General features: G+C 40.4%; 1 protein-coding gene across 3 annotated transcripts in view; it reads right to left on the bottom strand.

Annotated features, from left to right (window-relative positions):
* cog6 (component of oligomeric golgi complex 6) overlaps window positions 1-25,581 on the bottom strand; it is a 101,305-nt gene that overhangs the window by 2,908 nt on the left and 72,816 nt on the right. For all 3 annotated transcript variants that reach the window (XM_060944169.1, XM_060944171.1, XM_060944170.1), the window contains 5 exons: window positions 24,702-24,833; window positions 23,682-23,849; window positions 17,409-17,516; window positions 7,520-7,573; window positions 3,335-3,414 (listed from right to left, as the gene is read on the bottom strand). In XM_060944169.1, coding sequence (XP_060800152.1) covers window positions 3,335-3,414; window positions 7,520-7,573; window positions 17,409-17,516; window positions 23,682-23,849; window positions 24,702-24,833 — 542 coding nt within the window. The remainder of the gene's footprint in view (window positions 1-3,334; window positions 3,415-7,519; window positions 7,574-17,408; window positions 17,517-23,681; window positions 23,850-24,701; window positions 24,834-25,581) is intronic.

Raw genomic sequence — 25,581 nt, 5'->3', positions numbered from 1 at the left:
CTGGCCCTGGCGGATTCAAGTTGTTCCGCCTGTGGAGTCGTTTCCCGGCGTTTTAATGTGAACGGACAGTGCATCCGCGACGAAAACGAGACGGATACGGTCTAATGTAAACACCACCATAGACACGGACAACCATTCACACTCACATTCACACCTACGCTCAATTTAGAGTCACCAGTTAACCTAACCTGCATGTCTTTGGACTGTGGGGGAAACCGGAGCACCCGGAGGAAACCCACGCGGACACGGGGAGAACATGCAAACTCCGCACAGAAAGGCCCTCGCCGGCCACGGGGCTCGAACCCAGGACCTTCTTGCTGTGAGGCGACAGCACTAACCACTACACCACCGTGCCGCCGTAGTGAATTATATATATCGTTAAATAATATATCTTTAAATCATTTTGTGCCAGTTTGTCCCGTTCACAAGTTAAACAGTGCATATATGTACACCTCTACAGTACCGGAATATTTAAAAAGTTCCTAGAAAAAAGGACTGCAGACAAACGTAAGAAGTGAAACGAGACGCTTGCATTTGTGGAGAGCGACATACAGAAGTATACTCTGTTCAAACACATCTTCATGCCAATACAAACTCTAACACCATAAGGCTTTGTATGAAAGTTAGTACAGAAAAAAACTCACATAAAACAGCTTAAAAAAAATCTGTGATGATTTAGTGTTCAAATCCATTTAAAGATGCTTAGTGAGGATCTTTTCTGCATTTTCTACACTTTTTTTTTCTAAAGCACACCGAGTTCTGGCAGGACCATTGCACCATGTGCAAAACCTACCCTCAGTACACAAGGACAATCATAAGTGACTGTAAGGATTGCTGTAGGTGATGCACCACGCACCAACTGTGCTAACTGTAAACAACATGAACTGATTTAAGCTGATGGTTGATTAAGTGAATATACAGTGTGTTAAACTGAGCAATGAGGCACGCTTAGCAGAAAAAGGCTAACAGTGCCACCTGCAGCTCCCTGAGAGCTTAGCTGCTGTAGGAAACATAAGAAAATGCTGTGGGCTTTAAGATAAATGAACAATTCACAACTAGATTTCTGTACTTGCATGTGTAAACAAAATTTGGAAATGCATGTACTGAAATGTATAATACTCATTTTTGTCCCTGGTTTGGAATAAACAATCCACCTCTCATTAACTCTCTCCATAGAGTCGAGCTATATGTAGCAGTTATGTGTAGGCGAGTGAGACTTGGTGCTTGGAAGAGAGAGAGAGAGAGAGAGAAATGGACCAGGGGATAATTAGCTGTGATTGGCCCATCCACGATTCCATTTCCATTAATAGAGAACATTAACCTGAGGCACACTGAGTGCTCCTCAGCTCTGCTACATTTCCCAGTAACAATGTGACTCAGATAGTCTCCCTTTTTCTCCCTCAAAGAGCAACACAACACTCGTGCTAAAAGCATACTCGTGCAGTGAAGGCGAGTGGGGAGGCGGAACAAATGCACATACAGTCTCTTGGTTACCAGAATATTTGGTGTCTGCAGTGGGACTTGGTTTATGTATAATACCAACAGAAATCATTAAGTTTCTTTGTAAGCTCCTTGGACCAAAAAAAAAAAAAGAGGGGCATGCTCCAATAGCAGCACTTTACTGAACAATGCTTATAAGCTGGGAGAAAGTAAACAATCATAAACCCAGCTCGTCAGTTGCTGGCCAGTTGTTGGACAGAGGTTAACTTTTGTGCTTCGTGCCTTAGCAGAACACAACACTACGCCATGTTCTAGGGCATCGGTCATCAACTGGAGGACTGAGCTCTGGATGTGAACCCAGCAAATATTTCAGAGGATCAAAGCATGAAGTTGGAAAACACTGAAGCAGTATTGATCAATGTATGGGGGAGGGGGGAAGAAAAACACAAACTGGATGACATGAACCTGTAGTGAGAAAATTCATCCCTTGGGAACACTATGGTGGTGTTTACATTAGACCGTATCCGTCTCGTTTTCGTCGCGGATGCACTGTCCGTTCACATTAAAACGCCGGGAAACGACTCCACAGGCGGAACAACTTGAATCCGCCAGGGCCCACGTATTCAACCCAGTTCGTATCTGATCCGGTGCTGTGTAAACATTGAGGAACGCAGAAATGCTGTGCTGAGCTCTAGCTGACATCGTCATTGGACAACGTCACTGTGACATCCACCTTCCTGATTCGCTGGCGTTGGGATCACACACACAGCGGCTCAGTCCCGAATCACTGCTCGTGCGCTTCACTCGCGCGCTCTGTGAGCTGCGCAGGGCCGGAGTGCGCACCCTCCAGAGGGCACTCGCTGTTCAGGGTGGAGTGATTTGGAGCGCAGGAGGAAGCCCTGAGCCGCACTGAGGCTTATTTACACATTTCAACTCATTTACCTCCTTCAGGCGCTTAAACTCAGTGAGAACATGAACATCACAGCCAGGTGTGTTTATCTGCTGGAGAAGGTGTTCGCTTGCCATCTTTCCACTTGCAAGTGGTGAGTGACTTGCGCATGCCCGATATGCACTGGGATCATGTGACGTGTCGTCTAATTAGTCATGTGATTAGCGTATCCGTGTATTGGCGTTGCTGTGTGCACGCGAATCGTTTTAAAAACGTTAATCTGATGATCCGCTGATACGGTCTAATGTAAACCCCACCTCAGACACTTAGAACTGCAAAGTTACTGGACCACAATCCTATAGAAACATTCGGAACAGCAATAAAGTAGATACAACAAAATAAATGCATGTGATATTTCTTTGGTAGTACCTGATTACGCCTGCCATCACCTTAAAAACAGTGCCAATACCGTCAGGTAAACGCGCTACCCGTGGCATAAAATATTTCCTGTCAGTTTTAGTCCACAGTCCCACTCTGTGGGTGTAATTCAGCTGCAGTTTGTGGTCTATTTTGGTGTCTGACCTGCTGTTCTAAATAATCCCACAAGTTTTTCTATTGGACTGAATTTTGTTGACTTTCAAAACCCGTCAGTGTAACAGTGTTCCATCATGCGCACGAACACATAATTGCCTTTTCACACACAATCGTCTTTTAATATCAATGCTGTGTTCTGCTTTTGGGGGGGGGGGGGGGGCACAACTCTGGTCAGCAACTAATAATCTGGTTTTATACTAGAATCATATTCATCCAGATGTGCAGCCTGTAACACTGAATATTAAAGATATTACTCTCATGAACACAACTCATTTTCCATCCTAGGAACCAAATCATTTCTTAGTGCTGAAAACAGTACGAAATCCTACTACTGAAGAACACTGATACAATTACAGAGCCCCAAATGCAAAAACTTAATGTGTTGTGTTGCAGGAAGAAGGATATGCTCACTTGATAGCTGCACTGAGGAGGAAGTTGAACTGAGGCATCACGAAGGTGTCAGGAGACGACAAGTAGCGATCAAACTGGACCTGGGCATGAAGAAAGGGTCAAGTCTTAATATAAATCTCATCTCATTATTTCTAGCCGCTTTATCCTGTTCTACAGGGTCGCAGGCAAGCTGGAGCCTATCCCAGCTGACTACGGGCGAAAGGCGGGGTACACCCTGGACAAGTCGCCAGGTCATCACAGGGCTCTTAAGGGTTGTTTTACAATCAGGGTACAATGTTTGTCTCACAGGGGTCCAAAATTCAAATTGATTCAAACTGGTTCTTGTACCAGTTTTTAAGTGAAGGACAAGTTAAAGAACAGATTTCAGGTCATTTTTTGACATATGTGTATGGTAGTTTTGTGTAATCTGTGATAAGATAAAGAAGATTAAGTGTAGCTTTAAGCAGGGCTGGGAGAAACAAATGAAGTGATTCTCGGAGAGGACATTTTTTTTGACAATTCAGAATCCACTACTTCCATAGTGCTTTTAAATATAAGGCTGTTAGCTTTGTGTTAGTTGTCTCTAATATTTATGTCCCAATATCTTGACCACATTTTAGGATGAAAATAATCATTTTAGATCTATGTTATTTTATATTGAAAAATTAGCTGTCTCAGAGAGGACATTTTTTTGACACGATTACATACTAATTTGATCAAAATAGTCTGAAAACTTACTGGCATTCAACATTAAAACTTAACTATGTTTCCAATGATATGGAACCAAATATGTGTTTTATGGTATAAAGAATGATTTAAGTGCATCCCTTTTGGAGCTACCTGTGGTCAAAAAGCACTTTTTCTAAATGACACGAGTAATTTTGCTAAATATGACACATATTGCCATACATTCACCAAAAATAACATTATCACCAAATTTTTTTTGCATGGTAAATAGCGCTATCACAAGGATACAATAAACAACCAAGTTTATTTAGTCAAGCCTTTTGATATTGAAGATAATAAGTGTTAAATGTGATTTTTAGCTTGCGTACCCTGATTGTAAAACAACCATTAATATAAATAATAATAATAATAATAATAATAATAATAATAATAATAATGTTCTATCCACATTCACTGGATATGAGCAATCGCACGCTCCGATTGGCTACTCTACTACAAGGATATCAGCTCATATACTGTGAGTAGAGAAAAACAAAATGGTGGAGCGTGTTGCTCAACCAACTGAGGATGAAATAAAAACTCTACTCGAAAACAAAATCCCAACAAAATATGGAATAACAGTATTTGATGGTAAGAACATCTTTTTTTATTTTTCAAGAATTATTCTCATCTCATCATCTATAGCCGCTTTATCCTGTTCTACAGGGTCACACAGTACTGTGCAAAAGTCTTAGGCACCCTATTTTTTTTTCATACAAACTTTATTATAGATTTCTATTTTATGACTTCTACATTACCGAGTCGGTCCAAAAAACATTTTAGAGTCCAAACGTTCGTTTTCCAGCACAAAATTAAATGTTACACGAAAAAGAGATGTTTGTATCTGAGCAGCATATTACATAAGAGCGCGCTTTTCAGATTAAAAAAGAAAACATAATGAACGCTGCTGGGTTTTGGTGCAAAATTAAGAAGCAAGTGCGACAGTCAAAGTGTCCAGAAGAACTGTGGCTGCTTCTGCAAGATGCTCAGTAAAACCTACAGCTCATTTCTGCATAAAACTGCACTCTCTTTCATTTATTATGGCTTACTGCTGTCTATAGTATTTGTGACCCCTCACCGAATCCAGGGACACATGTCGGCCGAAACGAATCAGAGATAATCGCAAAAGAAGCATTTTTTTCCGAAATTTGTGATTTTTGTTTTTTTCCATCATGTGCAAGTTGAGATCTTGAAGAATGCAATCAGTATTTCAGATAATAGATTGTTTTGTTGGAAAAGCATACATTTTTTGTTGCAAATTGTCTCGTTTTTGTCGCAAATTGTCTCGTTTTTGTCAGGACTGTAGCCTGCTGGGGGGTGTGGGTAAATTACCATATGGGCCATTCGCGTGATGATTTAAGTCTTTTGTTTTTTTTGTTCGCGAATCAGCTGCATGATGCGAGCTGAGCTCATGGCTACTTAAGCTGCATACAGGCGTGTAATTTCACTATGGAATGAGCAAGTTAAACAGAGCGCAGAGGAGCTGAAACACCGCGAAGCAAACAGACACACGGTATTTACATCGGAGATAACCATTTCTAGCAAAAAAAAAAACAAAAAAAAACACAACCTCATTTTCCAGATTGAATGGAATACTTGAATGATCGGATGATACACGGACCGTTCTAGGACTACATTCCATCGGAGGCATTGATGTGTGCAAGGTGCCGTTTCTCTTTCTGATGGGGTGAGTTTATTAATCTAAGGCTGTGTGGTTATTTTTGCATGTAACGGAGAGTGTTGTGGTTTGGTTAAGCCTAGGTCACAACCGGACGTACGATTTTTTGGCCGTGCAATTTTTGGCGTTTCCCAAATCGCTGCGGTTTTTTTTTTTTGTTCACGGAGAAAGACACGCGTTGGCCGTAAGTTTGTCTTGCAACCTGAAAAAAACGTAAGCGCCCGTAGAGTGTGTTTGACATGACAAAGAACCTCTGCGGCCGGTCTGTGGCTCGAAAATCAGCACATCACACGTGCGCTCTCGTGCTTTTCACACGCGCGCTCTCGTGCATTTCATGCGCGCCCTCGTGCGTTTCTTGCGTTTTTTGCATGTAGACCGGCCGTAGGAGCACGTACAGCCGGTTGTGACTGAGGCTTTACATGAAACTAGTGTTGTTAGTTGTATCATCATTGTGCTATCTTTCTTTCTTACGGTGTGAGTAATTTTTCAACCACAAAACGTTAAAGTATACTTTAGGACTTATTTTTGTACTTCATAATTGTTTTGGGCATACTTTGCATGGAAGGAAAATTGACGTGGTGATTTGTTTATATGAAAGTAGCATTGTGCTAGCTAGTAGGGGGTAGGGCTTTCCTTAATGTCATGCAAATGAGCACCATTATGTGCCCGCCCTGCACCCAGAGTAGCTGAGATGGAAAACTTTGAGGGCGATTTTCTCCCTTCCCTGCTTTAAGAGTTATGCACTTTCAAAAGGCCACACATTCTCCAAATATTGTCAGATCTCCACATGGAAGGCATCAAATCAAATCAAGTTTATTTGTACAGCGCTTTTAACAAACATTGTCGCAAAGCAGCTTTACAGAATTTGAACGACTTAAAACATGAGCTAATTTTATTCCTAATCTATCCCCAATGAGCAAGCCTGTGGCGACGGTGGCAAGGAAAAACTCCCTCAGATGACATGAGGAAGAAACCTCGAGAGGAACCAGACTCAAAAGGGAACCCATCCTCATTTGGGCAACAACAGACAGCCTGACTATAATATTAACAGTTTTAACAGGTATAACCCTCAACTGTCCTCATTGACCCGCCACGCCTACTTAGATCAAAAGGTGCAGGCTATCTGCTGGTACCTCGTATAGGCATCATTGGAAAGCTTAGAAACTGTACTTTCTGAATCTGTCAATAACTCAAAATGCCCCCGGGCAGACATGTGTCCCTGGATTCCGTGATCTGACATTTTTTTTTTTAATATTGAAACATTTCATTATTTTTTTAAACCATTATTGGTCTACAGCATTTCTTTACATGGGCCTAAGACTTTTGCACAGTACTGTGTGTGTGTGTGTTATATATATATATATATATATATATATATATATATATATATATATACACACACACACATACCATGGGTATTAGGTGTGGGGGATAAGACAACATGCGATCTACATTGCAGTAAATTACATCACATTACACTTTCCAGAGTCTACTGTAGGTACAACTTGACCAGCATTCACTGGTACTCACAGTAACTGATCAAAAGGTACTTGGACATTTTTTTTTTTAAATCACTTGTTTCATTTTTCCTCCTGACCTTGAGCCTTGGGTTTTTTTTGGTCACATGTTAAAGATTTTTTACAGGATTTTTATTGCAATGCTGCTGTTTTTTCTTTTTATTGGTTGACTTTGCTAGCACGCAATAGTGGATCTTATGGATCAATAGTGGATCTTATGGATCAATAGTGGATCTTATGGATCAATAGTGGATCTTGACGTGATATTTTTTTAAACAAACTCACCATAGCTACCTTCAGAGATGAACCGTCCATACCTTCGAGGTTGGACAGAGAACCCTGAAACAGAGACAGACAGACAATCTATGTTCAGATGTTCAGCTTTTATGGCAGATCTGATTTGCACAGTAAAGAGTTTCCACAGTCTGAATTAATGAATTGGATTTGAAACCACACACAAACGTGGCTTGAATTCGATTTGATAATAAGATTTCAGAAGTAACTCAAACCGCTCACATCAGATTTAATGTGGGTTTTTTGGGGGGGTTATTCAGTAAATGAGGTTCTCAATGTCCATTATTTGGAGAACGTCTACAGAAACCAGGAGGAAAGCAGGTCAGAGGGAAACCATAGACTGTATATATACCATTATAGGGAAAACTGGGACATTAAACTATAGTGCCAGCATAGAAACCGGTCACAAAAATGGCATACGGCACCCTCTATTTCTGTTACCGTAGTTCAGTCCAATTTCATTTCAATTTTATTTGCATAACAATCAACACTGTCACGCAGCAACTTTACAGAAATCCAGATTTAGATCCGTAATGAGCAAGGCGACAGTGACAAGGAGGAGGGAAAAGAAAGAAAAAAAAAAAAACCCTCCCTGATCCCACATGAGGGAGAAACCTTGAGAGGAACCAGACTGAAGAAAGATCCCGTCCTCGACTGGGTGACACCGGAAGAGATAAAACAAGCAATGTCTGTTAGAACAAGTTTCAGTATTTGAATATTATTAAAGCAATAAGGCAATAATGAATTCTTCCACCATGCAGTTTTTGGCAAACTTTGGTTGCTAAGCACAGCGGCTTAAGTGGAACAGTTTTATTGGTTTAAATCCTGCTGCATTAATGCAGAATTCAATTGCTGTGATGCGTGTGCAGGTGTGCATTAAACTGGGGACTTTACAATGGCTCTGAACGAGCCAATCAGATTTTAGAACTGAAACCATTCGTTTTACAACTGCATTGTCATATTTAGATTTTCAAATGGAATTTAAAAACAAAACAAACAAAAAAACATCTTTTGGATGTTTATGATCCTACGTCCAACATTTACATCCAACTTCCTAACCTTCCACTGCCCCACACTACTTTGTTCCCATGACAGCCAATGTTTCCACAAGGGTGAATGTGACTATAATCCAAACACACCAATTGGTTTTGCTTGCTTGTTATTTGCAACGCATGGATTAAATCCAAGAAATAAATCAGATTTACTTTGACGTCTGAACATCACCGAAACACATCACTCATGAGCATGAAGTCAAAACACGAAGAGCAGATCTACAGCTGACCAAAAGCCTCATGAGTAGAATAGACTATTTATTGGCAGTTTGTAACCATAGTCAATCATGAACCACAGATTTTATGGCGTTAGCTACTGAAAGGCTCTAAAAGAATTAGCACCTCCGGTCAGAAAACAACAATCAAAAAGTCTTGCACGAATAAAATGTGCAGAAATTTTGATGAAATAATTTTTTCCAGCCAGATTCACAGAACATTTTTGCTGTTAGAAGTCTGAGTAATAGATAACGGGAGGCACCAATAATTAATGCCAAGTGTTGACAGAGCAGCCACTGAAGCAGGAGGCGAGACAGTTGTGTTCTGCACTTGTGGACAGCAGGTGCCTTGAGACAGTTAGTCACCCTGCAGCCTCTCATGGGGGGAGTGGGCAGAAGACTGGCAAGGGAACGACCAGACTTCCCAACTGTGCCAAGGCCACTTTCTCTCTCCTTTACTCAGACTTTTTCTTTGCCTAGTACTCTTGCTCCAGTCTTTTCTTTTATATGGATTATAAGAACCTCTTTTCATCACTTATACTTCTGAATTAAATGGAGCTCTGCAATGATTATCTGCGCCAAGATACTCAACATGGAATAAAAATACCAAACACATGGATGCATCATGTGACTTAACACACTGACAGCTCGCAAAATGGTTCCTACTTCGTGCCTGCTGCATTTTTTTTTTTAATTAGAAAGACCAAAGTATGAGCCATGCAGGCCAACAACACCATTCCAACAGCACTGCCAAGATTTTTCTCTCTCTTCTCAATGAAAATGTGTTTTTATGAACCGTATTGGTGCAATAAATTACCACAGTGCTTCTGAATTTTTGTGGCTACTGCCTCATAGAAGTGAAGCAAGGCAGTAGCCACAATGCCATCGTGTTGTAAGAATGAGTGGAACAATAGTGCACTGCGCATGCGCATACACACAAGCATTACAATCACCAGAACGGCGAATCATGATCTCGCAATACGAACAGTTGATCTCACGTTATCAAATGTACACACGAATGAGTGGCGAAGCCGCTATGTCATCGTGTTATAAGAATGAGTGTAACGATAGCGAAACTTCGTAACCAATCAGCACGTATCCTGATCAAGTTCGATTAACCGTTCTACTTCTTGATAAACTTTGTAACCAAACAGAACCAGAAATGAAATAAGAGAAACATCGTTACAACTTCGTAGTATCAGAAGATAATTGGCAGATAAAAGGATAAACGAAATTCACCTCGTGTTTCGCCAAGGCTACTGATTCGATATCAAGTAAGTGGTGTTTATTTGAAAAAAATTTACCTTTTGATTATCACAGCTTTTGTTTGGTCCTTCTGAAAGGTCAATATCAGTTTTTTTGAGCTTTTCTGCAGATATATCGAGAAGCCGATATCAAACTTCTGCTATTCGCTTACATTTTTGAAATGTTATTTTTTATTTTAGTCTTTACACTAGACTTGTGAAACAAAATGTGCTCATTAGTACAAAATAATGCTTCTAAGATAATTTCATGAACAAGTGCTTTCTTACTATTTTGAAAATAGATCTAGTTCACAGCACTGTATTTTCAACAAAACATAGTAAACAAAATTGGTAACCAAAATACTCCAAGCCCTGATGCTGCTTACAGCTTGGTGATGCTTGCAAGAGATGAGGTGAGTATAATCGATAACATGTATATATGCTATATTTACTGTATGGACATGGTATCAGAAAAAAAAAATATTTATAAGCAATAGCCACACATACCCATAGGGTACCTATTTGTAAATCTTACTGCTCAGAAGGCGTTAGTTCATTCTCTAGAACAGCAGCTCTAACAGATGTTTGGCAGAGGTTATAATGCAAACAGTATCATTTCTATAGGAACAACTCTTTCACAGAAGCTCCAAATAATCCAATCTAAACATCTCATCTCATCTCATTATCTCTAGCCGCTTTATCCTGTTCTACAGGGTCGCAGGCAAGCTGGAGCCTATCCCAGCTGACTACGGGCGAAAGGCGGGGTACACCCTGGACAAGTCGCCAGGTCATCACAGGGCTGACACATAGACACAGACAACCATTCACACTCACATTCACACCTACGGTCAATTTAGAGTCACCAGTTAACCTAACCTGCATGTCTTTGGACTGTGGGGGAAACCGGAGCACCCGGAGGAAACCCACGCGGACACGGGGAGAACATGCAAACTCCGCACAGAAAGGCCCTCGCCGGCCCCGGGGCTCGAACCCGGACCTTCTTGCTGTGAGGCGACAGCACTAACCACTACACCACCGTGCCGCCCCAATATAAACATGTTTTTTTAAAAAAATATTACTTAAAGTAATTGTCGGTATTGTGAAATTTTCTGTAAGGAGATCTAACATGTAACGTTTATTTAATATTTCAGGAAGGAATCTACAGTGTCAGTGCTTTTTAAAGTCAAACAAAACCCCAAAATGAACACAGTTTGCTGATCACAGCAAGTGCCCTGATGTGCTCACCACGTTTAAATTAAAGATAAAACTTTAGAACAACAATTATTTATCCATTTAAAAAAAAGTTATGATATTGCTAAAATAGGCTTACCTGGCCACAACCATTTGCACCAAAACCGGATATCCGGCTGTGACGTTAACAGCACCCTAGAATGCCGTTTACCTTCATTACACAGAGCTATCAAATAAAGGCTTTTCATTCTAACAAGATCAACTGTGAGCTACTGATCACTTACATATCCCCCGCGCTCTCGCTTATATCAGAATGCAAGCAATCGAACGAATAGGACACTTGTTATGAATGTTGACTTCAACAAATAATGAACTCTGAAACAAGTAAGTAAAGAGCAGTGTCTCTCCCCAGGGATTTCAAATAGCATCCTGGTAAACTGTCATTTTGAAATAGCATTTTGCTTCTTGAAATAGCATCAAAATCCACTCTATATGTTTCGTTAATACATTCAGTCGGTAAACAGGAAGTCGATGCGGGACAGAACTGAAAACGGTATACACGGTATAGAACCCCAAGCTGAAGCTTGGTACCAAATATCAAGCAGTTGTGATTTGTAGTTGCTGAGAAAAATGTTATGAAAATTTTGTAAATCCATGCTATAATGTTTCGTAAATACACCAAGTCAGTAAACAGGAAGTCGATGTGGGACAGAACTGAAAATGGTACACATGGTATAGAATCCCAAACTGAAGTTTGGTACCAAGTGGCTATGATTTGTGGTTGCTGAGAAAAAGGGTGTTTCAGACAGACAGAAATACGGAAGGAAGAAATAATTTAAAAAAAAAAAAAAACCTACAAAAAGTATTTTGTTTGGCTTTAATACTCAGATGTACAGTACTCAGTGGGAAAGCTGTTCCCTTAAATTTTCTGCCAGTGGAAAATCTAAGGACAGAGGGCTTTGCACTGTGGTTACTCAATGACGTTTTTTCTTTAATGACCGTTTATAACTATTATAGTTATAGTAAGTGATGATAAACTTGTTTTGAGAATGTTCACAACATTACAGTTAAATGCAACTACAAAAGGATTAAAAGCATATTATTTAATAAATAAAAAAGCAATCACTGACAAATTGCTGTGGTTTAAATCATGAATAAAACAGTTCAGAAAATGCTTTTAAAAGATAATCGTAATCTTTGGGGTGGCAACGTAGGTGGGCTTCCATTGCAGTGTTGCGCAAAATAAAAACTTTTTTTTTTAAAGTCATCAAAACACAATTACATATGGTCTGTTTCAATTAAGTGATGTTTTGCGATTAAAGCTGGGTTTTCTCCTCTCGCAATAGTCATTCCAATTAAACACTGCGACGGAGCTCCAAGACCTGATCAGCAGTGGCACGGTGATTTAAATGATTTAAATGCAAAAAACCTGTTTATATTTCAATTTTGCAAAATACTGCTTTGTCAAATCATCTGAAAAGCCATCTCATGTAAGGGTATAAATATTTTTGCGATATTTGAGCGTTTATTCAAAAAACACACGTTTCTATTACTTGCTTTTAGCTTCAATTTGCACATTCAGCAGGTTGTGGAAACCCACTTAGTAATTCTACTTCATGTCATGCTACATCACAACACCCTGTTGTTGATTATTTTCCTATAACTGCATAGCTCGCCATATTTATTCCTAATTTATTTACTTATTTATATGCTATTCTATAGAATATCAGTAGATTCTCATAGCTGAATATTGTTGAAAGTGGTTATCTTATCCAACATGATATCATACCTGCCTGCCATATTGCCAGTCAGTGCAACCATACTGTACTCAACAGAATGGCAGGATTTAATTTATATTTCTACATTGCACAGTATTTCACAGTCACATTGCCATATGTATGAAATAAGTATCATTCTATCCACATTCACTGGATATGAGCAATCACACGGTCTGATTGCCTACTCTGCTACGAGGATTTCAGCTCATATAGCATGAATAGAGAAAAACAAATTGGCGGAGCGTGTTGCTGAACCAACCGAGGACGAAATAAAAAAACTACTCAAAAACAAAACCCCAAAAATACAAAAAAAAAGGGCAAAATATGGAATGAAAGTATTTGATAGAAAGAATGTATCTTTTTTTATTTTTCAACAATTATTATTAAGGCATTTTTTCACAAATTGCTACTATCATTTCACCGGTTTGCTTACATTCTTCATCTTTAAGTATTAAAATTTGTTGAAAAATTTTTAGACTGGTTCAAAAGCTCAAAAGAAGTTTGAAAATTACATAACTGAAAGGTCCAAGGAAGAATTAAATAAATGTGTGAAGCTATTCTATACCTCGGCACGACAGCAAAACATCACTTTCTACACAAAAACAACACTAAAGTCAAGTGGTACAGCCATCGATAGGTTTTTAAGGAGTCCGCCTAAGCAGAAATGATTTTGTCAGACGTTTTGTATAAAGTTTTTATTTATCAAATTTGCAAAAAATAAAAATGCCCTGTTTCTCAAAATCCAGTGAATGTGGATAGAATAAAACCGTTATTCCATTCAATCTCGTCGTACATGGATCATAGCTGACGAGGCGCCATCAGCTCATGTACGACTCGATTTCATGGAATAATTGTTAATTAGATTGTGTATTGAGCATCAGTGGTTGATGAAGAAATAAATTACCTCTGCTGTCTACCTCCAAAAAAGAATTAATAACATACTCCGTCACTCCATCATGACAGAACAAGAAAGGAAATGTAACTGTGTTTTTAGATGCATGTAGTCATTCATTCTCTTTCCCTCCAGCCTTTACAATCGCAGGCCATTTCCTGAAGTCTTAAAAACTTGAGATGAAGATGGTGCTTTCAGATCTACAACCCCGATTCCAAAAAAGTTGGGACAAAGTACAAATTGTAAATAAAAACGGAATGCAATAATTTACAAATCTCAAAAACTGATATTGTATTCACAGTAGAACATAGACAACATATCAAATGTCGAAAGTGAGACATTTTGAAATTTCATGCCAAATATTGGCTCATTTGAAATTTCATGACAGCAACACATCTCAAAAAAGTTGGGACGGGGCAATAAGAGGCTGGAAAAGTTAAAGGTACAAAAAAGGAACAGCTGGAGGACCAAATTGGAGGACCAAATCATTAGGTCAATTGGCAATAGGTCATTAACATGACTGGGTATAAAAAGAGCATCTTGGAGTGGCAGCGGCTCTCAGAAGTAAAGATGGGAAGAGGATCACCAATCCCCCTAATTCTGTGCCGACAAATAGTGGAGCAATATCAGAAAGGAGTTCGACAGTGTAAAATTGCAAAGAGTTTGAACATATCATCATCTGCAGTGCATAATATCATCAAAAGATTCAGAGAATCTGGAAGAATCTCTGTGCGTAAGGGTCAAGGCTGGAAAACCATACTGGGTGCCCGTGATCTTCGGGCCCTTAGAAGGCACTGCATCACATACAGGCATGCTTCTGTATTGGAAATCACAAAATGGGCTCAGGAATATTTCCAGAGAATGTTATCTGTGAACACAATTCACCGTGCCATCCGCCGTTGCCAGCTAAAACAATATAGTTCAAAGAAGAAGCCGTATCTAAACATGATCCAGAAGCACAGACATCTTCTCTGGGCCAAGGCTCATTTAAAATGGACTGTGGTCAGACGAATGAAAATTTGAAGTTCTTTATGGAAATCAGGGACGCTGTGTCATTCGGACTAAAGAGGAGAAGGACGACCCAAGTTATCATCAGCGCTCAGTTCAGAAGCCTGCATCTCTGATGGTATGGGGTTGCATTAGTGCGTGTGGCATGGGCAGCTTACACATCTGGAAAGACACCATCAATGCTGAAAGGTATATCCAGGTTCTAGAGCAACATATGCTCCCATCCAGACGACGTCTCTTTCAGGGAAGACCTTGCATTTGCCAACATGACAATGCCAAACCACATACTGCATCAATTACAGCATCATGGCTGCATAGAAGAAGGGTCCGGGTACTGAACTGGCCAGCCTGCAGTCCAGATCTTTCACCCATAGAAAATATTTGGCGCATCATAAAACGGAAGATCCAACAAAAAAGACCTAAGACAGTTGAGCAACTAGAATCCTACATTAGACAAGAATGGGTTAGCATTCCTGTCCCTAAACTTGAGCAACTTGTCTCCTCAGTCCCCAGACGTTTACAGACTGTTGTAAAGAGAAAAGGGGATGTCTCACAGTGGTAAACATGGCCTTGTCCCAACTTTTCTGAGATGTGTTGTTGTCATGAAATTTAAAATCACCTAATTTTTCTCTTTAAATGATACATTTTCTCAGTTTAAACATTTGATATGTCATCTATGTTCTATTCTGAATAAAATATGGAATTTTGAAACTTCCACATCATTGCATTCCATTTTTATTTACAATTTGTACTTTGTCCCAACTTTTTTGGAATCGGGGTTGTATTAATGAAATCTTTACCACAAATTAACCATGGGAACAAGGTGTAATGAGAGGCTATGTTAACAAAAGACACTATTCCTGTAAAATGAGGGAAAAAAAATGTTCGGGGGGGGCGCCTGAGCCCTGAGTGACCGGGATGAGCACCAGCTGACAGTGCACTGATTACAGACAATATGATGGCCATAAAGTGAGTGCTAACTATAATTAGGCAGAGAGAAGCTTTACTGCAACACACACTGCAAAAAAGCTTTTAAGCCTTCTCCATTCATACCTCTATGGTGTGTGTACCTGAAGAAAATAAGCTGGGCCTTTTTTTTTTTTTAAACATACTGCTTTTTAGTTGCTGCAGTGAAATACATTTCACTGATCATTTAGAAACAATAAAGAAACCATTATAAAGAAACATTGCTGTATAATAAAAGCATAAAAGCACAATAAAAGCAGGAATGGTTTATGAGGATGATAAGGATAAGGCAGGTTTAATGCTGCGGAGGTTAGACTTTAATTCATGTGAACGTGTTCTGTATATACCTGTACTTGGAAATAAATTAAATGATAAATCTTCCCATAAATGCTATTTCCAGTGAAGGGACGATGGCTAAGGTGTATTTTTAGGAAATGGGTTCACTTCCAATCATTTCTGTTTATGAGCTCGTGCACTGGCAGCAGTAATCATTCTAACGGTCATCATAGTCGAAACTGCATTTTAAACATATGTGTGAACGTGAAATATGGAAAAAGAAAAAACGTTAAAAAAAATTACGCCTTTATAGACGACCTGAAGGTGCAGTTGAAGGTGAAATGGGAGCTCATATTAACACTTATATATTATCTTGACACTTTTTTTCCCTTCAAAATATTTGAACCCTCAGATCGTATACCAACAAAATGTGTTTGAATGCCAACAAATCCAGTTCGGATTGTAAACATAACTGTAATGACGGAAGTAATGCACTGAATGCTGAGTTTAAATACTGCCTTGAACAATGTAATGATAAATGTTTTCTAGGACACTTTTTTTTTTTTAACTTAAAAACATGTATAACAACACGTACCACTTTAGGGTTAGTTAGTAACTAGAACTGTGAGTAAACTCACTATAGAATATCCCCCGCTCACAACAAAATTTGTCAACTGGAACTGTGTGCGCGTGTGAACTTAAAAAACGATACCCCTGCAACACCATGATTCAAATTCCTATTAGTCGTTCATCTCAATAATATTAATATCAAAATATATCAAAAAGGTCTAAATCCATTTGGAACAATTTCATGGAGTGAAACACCAGCCACATCACCAGATAATGACATACGTAAGAAAAAAAAAAAGTATCATCTTTAAGACCTTGGTTGGGGATTATTTTTCCTTCATGCACATCTTCAGGTGGTATACTGCAACTGTGTAAAGTTTCATCAAAATCCATCAAACCATTTAGGAGGAATTGTGCTTACGAAACACATGGACAGACAGACAGGGTGATTCCTATATACCCCCCCCAAACTTTGTTTGTGGGGGGTATAATAATAATAATAATAATAATAATAATAATAATAATAATATTTAAATGGACTGTGCGGAGTTTCCCAAAAGCATCATAGCACAAAGATCAGCGTTAAATGGTAGAGCGAGCAGCACAATGAACACTCTCCTTGTTAAGATGCTCTTAGTGTTAAGAGGCTTTTGGGAAACTCATCACTTAGCATTAAAGGTACACTTACCTGCTCAGTGCTGTGCTGCTGCACACAGTTGTAAATGTAGGCGAGTCCTGCTCGCGTCAGTACGTAGGACGCCTGCTCATTGATCAGAGTGTCCAAATGAGCCTCGATCTAATACACACAACAAAACACAAAGGAAATAAAGCATTTACACACATACAGTGGGGCAAAAAAGTATTTAGTCAGCCACCAATAGTGCAAGTTCTCCCATTTAAAAAGATGAGAGAGGCCTGTAATTTTCATCATGGGTACACTTCAACTATGAGAGACAGAATGGGGGGAAAGAATCCAAGAAATCACATTGTAGGATTTTTAATGAATTAATTGGTAAATTCCTCGGTAAAATAAGTATTTGGTCACCTACAAACAAGCAAAATTTCTGGCTCTCACAGACCTGTAACAACTTCTTTAAGAGGCTCCTCTGTCCTCCACTCGTTACCTGTATTAATGGCACCTGTTTGAACTTATCAGTATAAAAGACACCTGTCCACAACCTCAAACAGTCACACTCCAAACTCCACTATGGCCAAGACCAAAGAGCTGTCAAAGGACACCAGAAACAAAATTGTAGACCTGCACCAGGCTGGGAAGACTGAATCTGCAATAGGTAAGCAGCTTGGTGTGAATAAATCAACTGTGGGAGCAATTATTAGAAAATGGAAGACATACAAGACCACTGATAATCTCCCTCGATCTGGGGCTCCACGCAAGATCTCACCCCGTGGGGTCAAAATGATCACAAGAACGGTGAGCAAAAATCCCAGAACCACACAGGGGGACCTAGTGAATGACCTGCAGAGAGCTGGGACCAAAGTAACAAAGGCTACCATCAGTAACACACTACACCGCCAGGGACTCAAATCCTGCAGTGCCAGATGTGTCCCCCTACTTAAGCCAGTACATGTCCAGGCCCGTCTGAAGCTTGCTAGAGAGCATTTGGATGATCCAGAAGAGGATTGGGAGAATGTCATATGGTCAGATGAAACCAAAATAGAACTTGTTGGTAAAAACTCAACTTGTCGTGTTTGGAGGAGAAAGAATGCTGAGTTGCATCCAAAGAACACCATACCTACTGTGAAGCATGGGGGTGGAAACATCATGCTTTGGGGCTGTTTTTCTGCAAAGGGACCAGGACGACTGATCCGTGTAAAGGAAAGAATGAATGGGGCCATGTATCGTGAGATTTTGAGTGAAAGCCTCCTTCCATCAGCAAGGGCATTGAAGATGAAACGTGACTGGGTCTTTCAGTATGACAATGATCCCAAACACACCGCCCGGGCAACGAAGGAGTGGCTTCGTAAGAAGCATTTCAAGGTCCTGGAGTGGCCTAGCCAGTCTCCAGATCTCAACCCCATAGAAAATCTTTGGTGGGAGTTGAAAGTCTGTGTTGCCCAGCGACAGCCCCAAAACATCACTGCTCTAGAGGAGATCTGCATGGAGGAATGGGCCAAAATACCAGCAACAGTGTGTGAAAACCTTGTGAAGACTTACAGAAAACGTTTGACCTCTGTCATTGCCAACAAAGGGTATATAACAAAGTATTGAGATGAACTTTTGTTATTGACCAAATACTTATTTTCCACCACAATTTGCAAATAAATTCTTTAAAAATCAGACAATGTGATTTCCTGGATTTTTTTTTCTCATTTTGTCTCTCATAGTTGAAGTGTACCTATGATGAAAATTACAGGCCTCTCTTATCTTTTTAAGTGGGAGAACTTGCACAATTGGTGACTGACTAAATACTTTTTTGCCCCACTGTACATACACACACACAATATATATATATGTCTGGTTGTCATACAACTGATGAAAGATAATGAGAGGATATAAAATATCCTCTCATTATCTTTCATCAGTTGTATGACAACCAGAGATAACAAGGACTTCATGAAAATAGCTTTCATACAAGGAAAGTCAGAAATTCTGCAGCACTGACACATACTGAAGGCACACATCAAATCATATACATCATTAGGTTGCATTTACACATTTTTATTAGGGAGTTTAAGTATTAAAAGGTCCTGGACCAGCAGGAATGGCTGAAGTGCCCTTGAGCAAGACACCTAACCCCCAACTGCTACCCAGGCTGCTCTGGGTGTGTTGTACGTCACTCTGGATAAGAGCGTCTGCTAAACGCCATTAATGAATGAATCTATGCATCTATCTGGCATATCACCGCAGCGACGTGGCCGCTCTGATGGCTTCAGCCATCAAAGTCCCTAGGGAAGAATTACAGTAGTGGTTTCCCGTTGCCTTCTACTGGATTATTATAGAGGTTTTCTCCTCTCAACCATTCACACACACATTCACACCTATGGACAGTTTAGAGTAGCCAGTTAACCTAACTGCATGTCTTTGGGGGAAACCGGAGCACCCGGAGGAAACCTGCACAGACACGGGGAGAACATGCAAACTCCACACAGAAAGGCCCCCGTCGGACACTGGGCTCGAACCCAGAACCTTCTTGCTGTGAGGCAACAGTGCTAACCACTACACCACCATGCCGCCAATGTAATATAACGGTAGGGTTGGGCGGTATTACGGTAAGAAGGTATCCCGAGGTATCCAAAAGTACCAACGGTATCGGTCTCATTACCGTCATTTTAAAAAAATATATAATATCTAAATAAATATGGAGTACATGAGGTCATAATATAAAATAATAAATTGAAGATCATCCCGAATAACTGTGTGATCGTATTTTCACTAATTCTATCAATTTCCTAAAGAAGTTCTCATCGCGTGCAGGGTTGTTTATGTCGTTACCATGGCAACCCTGCGTGACATTTGGAGTCCGACAGAAAGCTTCGCAAGAGACTGAGACCGCGGTTGAAAGATGGCAAGTCAAGATAACGAGTTAGTGGCAAAAAAAAAAAAATACAACATCGGCAGTGTGGCAGTATTTTGGTTTCAAACCAAACGAAAAGGAAGAGCCAGCAATAATGTAAATGACCGCGCAAAATCGAAAAAAATCTAATATGTCCCCTAAGGCACACCATAGCCTGGGGTACTCCACTTCCACGAGATCTCTCCAATGAGTTGTGTTTTGAGTAGGTTACATGAGTAACAACAAGGTAAAATAATATAACGTATGACATTTGGGATGTGGGTAATAAACGTTTGAAATGTCATCTACTGAAGAAACGGAAGAAAACATCGTAGCGTAAACTGTTAGGTTTCTGGTGGGAATTAGCAATGCGCTTGCTATCTTTGTTGGGTGTGTTAAACCGTATGGATTTAAGTGGAATAATTATAAGGAGTTATGTGATCAAGACAACGTTTTAAGCAAGGTAAGGCCATTTGATTATTAATTTCCCCGCCATGGCATGACGTGGGCCCATATGATTTTGCCTTGTGCAGCTATCACGCATTTGAATTAGGTTTGCCTCATTTGCGCTGAAGAATATGGTTTATCGCACAGTCTAAACGGACTTGGGTGTTGGTTGATTCTTTTTCTTTTCTTTTTTTATTTCCCATGCTTGAAAGGGTATGATCCTGCTCATCGTGTACTTTTTTTGATGGAGTAGGTGAAATAGTGCTGCAAATGGCGTTTCAACGCAGACATGTGTAAACGACAGTTGAATGCTATTTTCAAGATGAAGGAAGAGTTGCGTGATGCTTTGAAATATCTCTTAATCCATTCATCAATGCACAAAATTCGCTTTGCTGCTTAATCCATACCACAATGCACATAATTCGCTATGCTGCTTTTAAATAGTACATTTGAGGCATAGGCGCAGGTCTGGACAAGGTCCGTCGGTATAGGCGCACGTTACACAGTAGGCCGAAACAAAATATTTTTTTCTCGGTAATACCGTATACCCCGGGAAAACACAGACAGTTTAAAGGTATCAAAATTTGGATACCGCCCAACCGGGAGTGTACATTTTGGCAAACTTTTCTTTATTACAAACAAACAAACAAACACCCCTCTATACTCCACCTATCATTCATATCTGTATTCCTATTCATTTAGGATGCATTATTGACAAATATATCTCCAAATAATGATATAACGTATTTGTATTTACACTAGGGATGTGGGTTTTATTTTTATTTTATTTTTTTAAAAACAGGGTAGCACAGTGGTGAAGTGGTTCATACTGCCGGTCAATGGGGGCCTTTCTGTGTGGAGTTTGCATGTTCTCCCAGTGTCTGCAAGGGTTTACTCCAGGTGCTCCGATTTCCTCCCAAAGTCCAAAACACACGCAGTTAGGTAAACTGGCGACTCCAAATTGCCCATAGGTGTGAATATGAGTGTGACTGACTGGTTGTCTCTCTTACCCCTTTCCCACTTGCACTAAAAAAACGGATATTTTCCATTATTATGCAGTACTGGTGTCCTGTAGGAATGGGAGTACCGTAAAAGACCAAAATCGAAATGTTAATCTAGCCCCTGGCAACCTAGTAACATGTTCAGAAATCTCTGGTTATGGCTCCAGTGGGACTCAGAACCATCAGTTTTATGTGTTATGAACAGTCGCGACGCTGCTGGCGGTGACATAAATGATGTGGTGACAGCACTACTCATACTGCCTCAGTGTAAAGTAACCAGCAACAAACTCAAAACAACAAGCAAAGAAACCATTGGCAGTTAAATTGGGACCACCATATCCATGGTGGACACGTTCCAAGATCGAATGTGAATAGCCGAAACTGCAGATACAGTAGTGGCCCTTTTCCACTACCCTTTTTCAGCTCACTTCAGCTCGCTTCAGCCCGACACGGCTCGCGTTTCGATTACCTCAGAGCAGCACGACTCAGCTCGCTTCAGCCCTGCTCAGCCCCCAAAACTCGCACGGTTTTGGAGTGGGGATGAAGCGAGCCAAACCGAGCCGAGTGAGGCTGGGGGCGTGAGGATACACTCCCCTGTGCACTGATTGGTGAGGAGGAGTGTCCTCACACGCCCACACACGCCCCGCGAGCACACTGGGATCTGTAAACACCGTAAACCCGGAAGAAGGAGAATTACGAATTACGAGAATTTCTGAAGCCTTATGCGCCTCGCCTCATCTATACGCTCTTGCCAGTATCTGTTGCCGTTGTTGGTGACAACAAGCCACAGCACCAAGACCAGCAACACTAACGACTCCATGTCCTCCATGTTTATTGTTTACTATCCGGGTCATGAGACTACCGCTTAAAAGGTCACTGATGTCACTGTTTGCGCCGCCTAACGACATCACGTGACGTCCACCCACTTTCGCTAACTCCACCCAATGTGTCCACCCACTTCCAGCCAGCACGGTTCAGCGCGGTTGTAGTCGAAATGCAACTCCAACAGCCCCACTCAGCTCGACTCAGCCCGACTCAGCACGGCACGGCTCAGCCCAACTCAGCCGCGTTGGTAGTGGAAAAGTGGCATAGGAGTGAACCATATTATAAAGCTTGTTTTTCCATGTACAGACATACCTCTGATAAAATTTAATTTATAAATTACACACAATATGACAACAGTAACTAATAATAAAATAAAATAATATGCTGTAATAAACGTTATGCGAATGTTTGAGGCGTGGAGACGGATGCAGGTGCCAAAAGCTTTTATTTACACAACTTAGTCAAAACAACAAAACGCAGCAGGCATGAAAACACGAGAGTAGAAGTGAGGAACATGGAGCATCTGCACGAAAAATAAAGGCAAATGCAAGACAAACTAACAGAAGCCGGGGTTTAAATAAAGCGAGCAAAAAGTGAAAGTAGGTGCTCTTGGTTAATGGCGTCTCTAAGTATGTGTTTGGGAAGCGTCGTCGAGGGGTCATGCTCTTATGCTTGAGCGAGTTAATCAGCAGATATGGTGGTCCCACTATATAAGAAAAGGTTTAAATAGCCTTTGCTTGAACAAAAATGTTCAGAAACAGGAACAGATCTCTCTCAACAGAGACGTGATGCAGTTCAACTCCTGCCATGATGCCAACTAGCTAATGTTTCGGCTTGGCCTTTTCACAACAATGGGCTTGATACCTCGTGAATTATGTAATATCCGGTCTTGTGCGGTTCATGCTCCGTAGCATTCTGTTAAATACAGTCAGGAAGGAATACATGATAACCTGTACTTTTTTGTTATGGAAGACTGAGTGAGGATCAAAGTTATCTGTTCCGTTTTGTTCTGGCTTCATATGGTAGTGGATTTAGGACGTGAAAGGGCCTTCTTGTGTTAGACCTGCGGTAGATTGGTGGTCGAGAATGAATGAAAGGATTGTTATATCTCCAGTGTATATACTGGTGAAGGAAAAATTCTGATGCTTTAAATACATTGTGGATACAGCGTACCTGGAATTCGAGCATTTCTAGCCGTTTGTCCGTGAACTCAAAGAGGGCCAGAGTGGTTTTCATCATGTATAGAGAGTTCACCATGTAGGTGGCCATGTCCGCTGTGCCCAGATTACTGGCGGAAACAGTGCAGAGCTGCAGCAGGGGGTCCAGGATGCACGATAACACCTGAGCACCAGAACAGTATAATAGTAATGAAAATAGAAATAGTAAAGATGAAAATGAAGAAAAAAAAAAGAGGAAAATTAAAATATAGATAATTAAGCATGCATTAATTATCCAATTGGTTAACTGTTGGACAATAATTGAACAAAATGGTGTTTTAATTGTTTAAGGTTCTGAAGTCCAGAACACTCTACCTTTTGTCTTTAACACACATTATTTGATTCGATCATTTTGGGTCCTGCCATTAGTGTAAAATTACACAGTACGTTTTGGAACACAGTCTAGCAAAAAGAAGAACAATTATGTATTTAAAACAGCGTCCTTCTCTGGTTATGGCACTAAGTAAGGCAGCTTTCCTAAAGCTATCAGGCATGCACAAGTCTTTTTGGGGGAAAAAAAAAAAAAAACTACCCTGTTTCACAAATTAGACCTGAGATTGGGTGTCATTTTCTTTTCTGCACCACATTTTTGCAATTTCCATCATGGTATGTTTACTGTAATTGTTTCCTGTCTGTAAAAGCTCACACCACAACTCTGCAAGCTCTTGGCACTTTCAGCCTATTGTAATCTGCCTTCTGTTATGAAGGAGGATGATGAGAAGTTTATGACTTGTGGTGTAGCCTTTATATTACTACCGCTGAAATCTTCTATAAACAGCAGATTGGTCTCGTAGTCTAGAGTGTGTTGAGTCTAAGGTCAGGGATAGCTGTTTTAAGGTCCTACACCACTGCTAATATTTTCATCCTAAATAGCAATAAAAGAGTGCCCCTTAGGAACAACAGTGGAAGTAAGATATGAAGCATATGCATTAGCAAGCTGAATCCAGTGCTGGGACATCTTCAGTGTGTTTTTAACCTGTGCAAAGTCAGCCTGGCGAGCATCTAGAGGGAGCACAGATGAGTCATGTGATGCGAGCACTTCCCTGAGGAGAGACAGCGTCTGGGTAAGGGATGCCGTGGGGCCCAGGTCAGGAGGAGGCAGCTCCACCTGTAAGTAAGTAAGTAAGTAAATAAATAAATAAGACAGATAGACTGTGTGTGAGCGAGAAAAAACAACATATTTAAATAATATTGGCTGTTTTTTTTGTGGTATATCAGATATATTCCAGTCAGCTAGCATGATACTGAACGAGCCAAAGACAAGTTCAATATCATCATACTAGCTGAATGGAACATCTGATATACCACAAAAAAAGCCAGCCAATATTATTATACATACACACTCTTTTCCAGTTTTTCGATGTCCGTTCGTAAGTTTTTCTCTTGTAAACAGAGGGGAACCGTTAGGGCCTTCTAGGCCTTCAGAGAAGGTCCAAACATATAAGCATATCTCATCTCATCTCATTATCTGTAGCCGCTTTATCCTGTTTTACAGGGTCGCAGGCAAGCTGGAGCCTATCCCAGCTGACTACGGGCGAAAGGCGGGGTACACCCTGGACAAGTCGCCAGGTCATCACAGGGCTGACACATAGACACACAACCATTCACACTCACATTCACACCTACCCACGCGGATACAGGGAGAACATGCAAACTCCACACAGAAAGGCCCTCGCCGGCCACGGGGCTCGAACCCGGACCTTCTTGCTGTGAGGCGACAGCGCTAACCACTACACCACCGTGCCGCCCCTATCAGCATATCAAATGTTGTATTTAATTTCTTTCATTATAATTATTCTCTTCTAATTTTAATTTGGCCTCATTTTCTATCACATTTGGTTCAGTAATGAAAGAAT

Source organism: Neoarius graeffei, chromosome 17 (assembly GCF_027579695.1).
Source record: "Neoarius graeffei isolate fNeoGra1 chromosome 17, fNeoGra1.pri, whole genome shotgun sequence".
Classification (NCBI taxonomy): domain Eukaryota; kingdom Metazoa; phylum Chordata; class Actinopteri; order Siluriformes; family Ariidae; genus Neoarius; species Neoarius graeffei.
The sequence above is the reverse complement of the archived record's forward strand: the minus strand, read 5'-3'. Positions and strand labels throughout refer to the sequence as shown.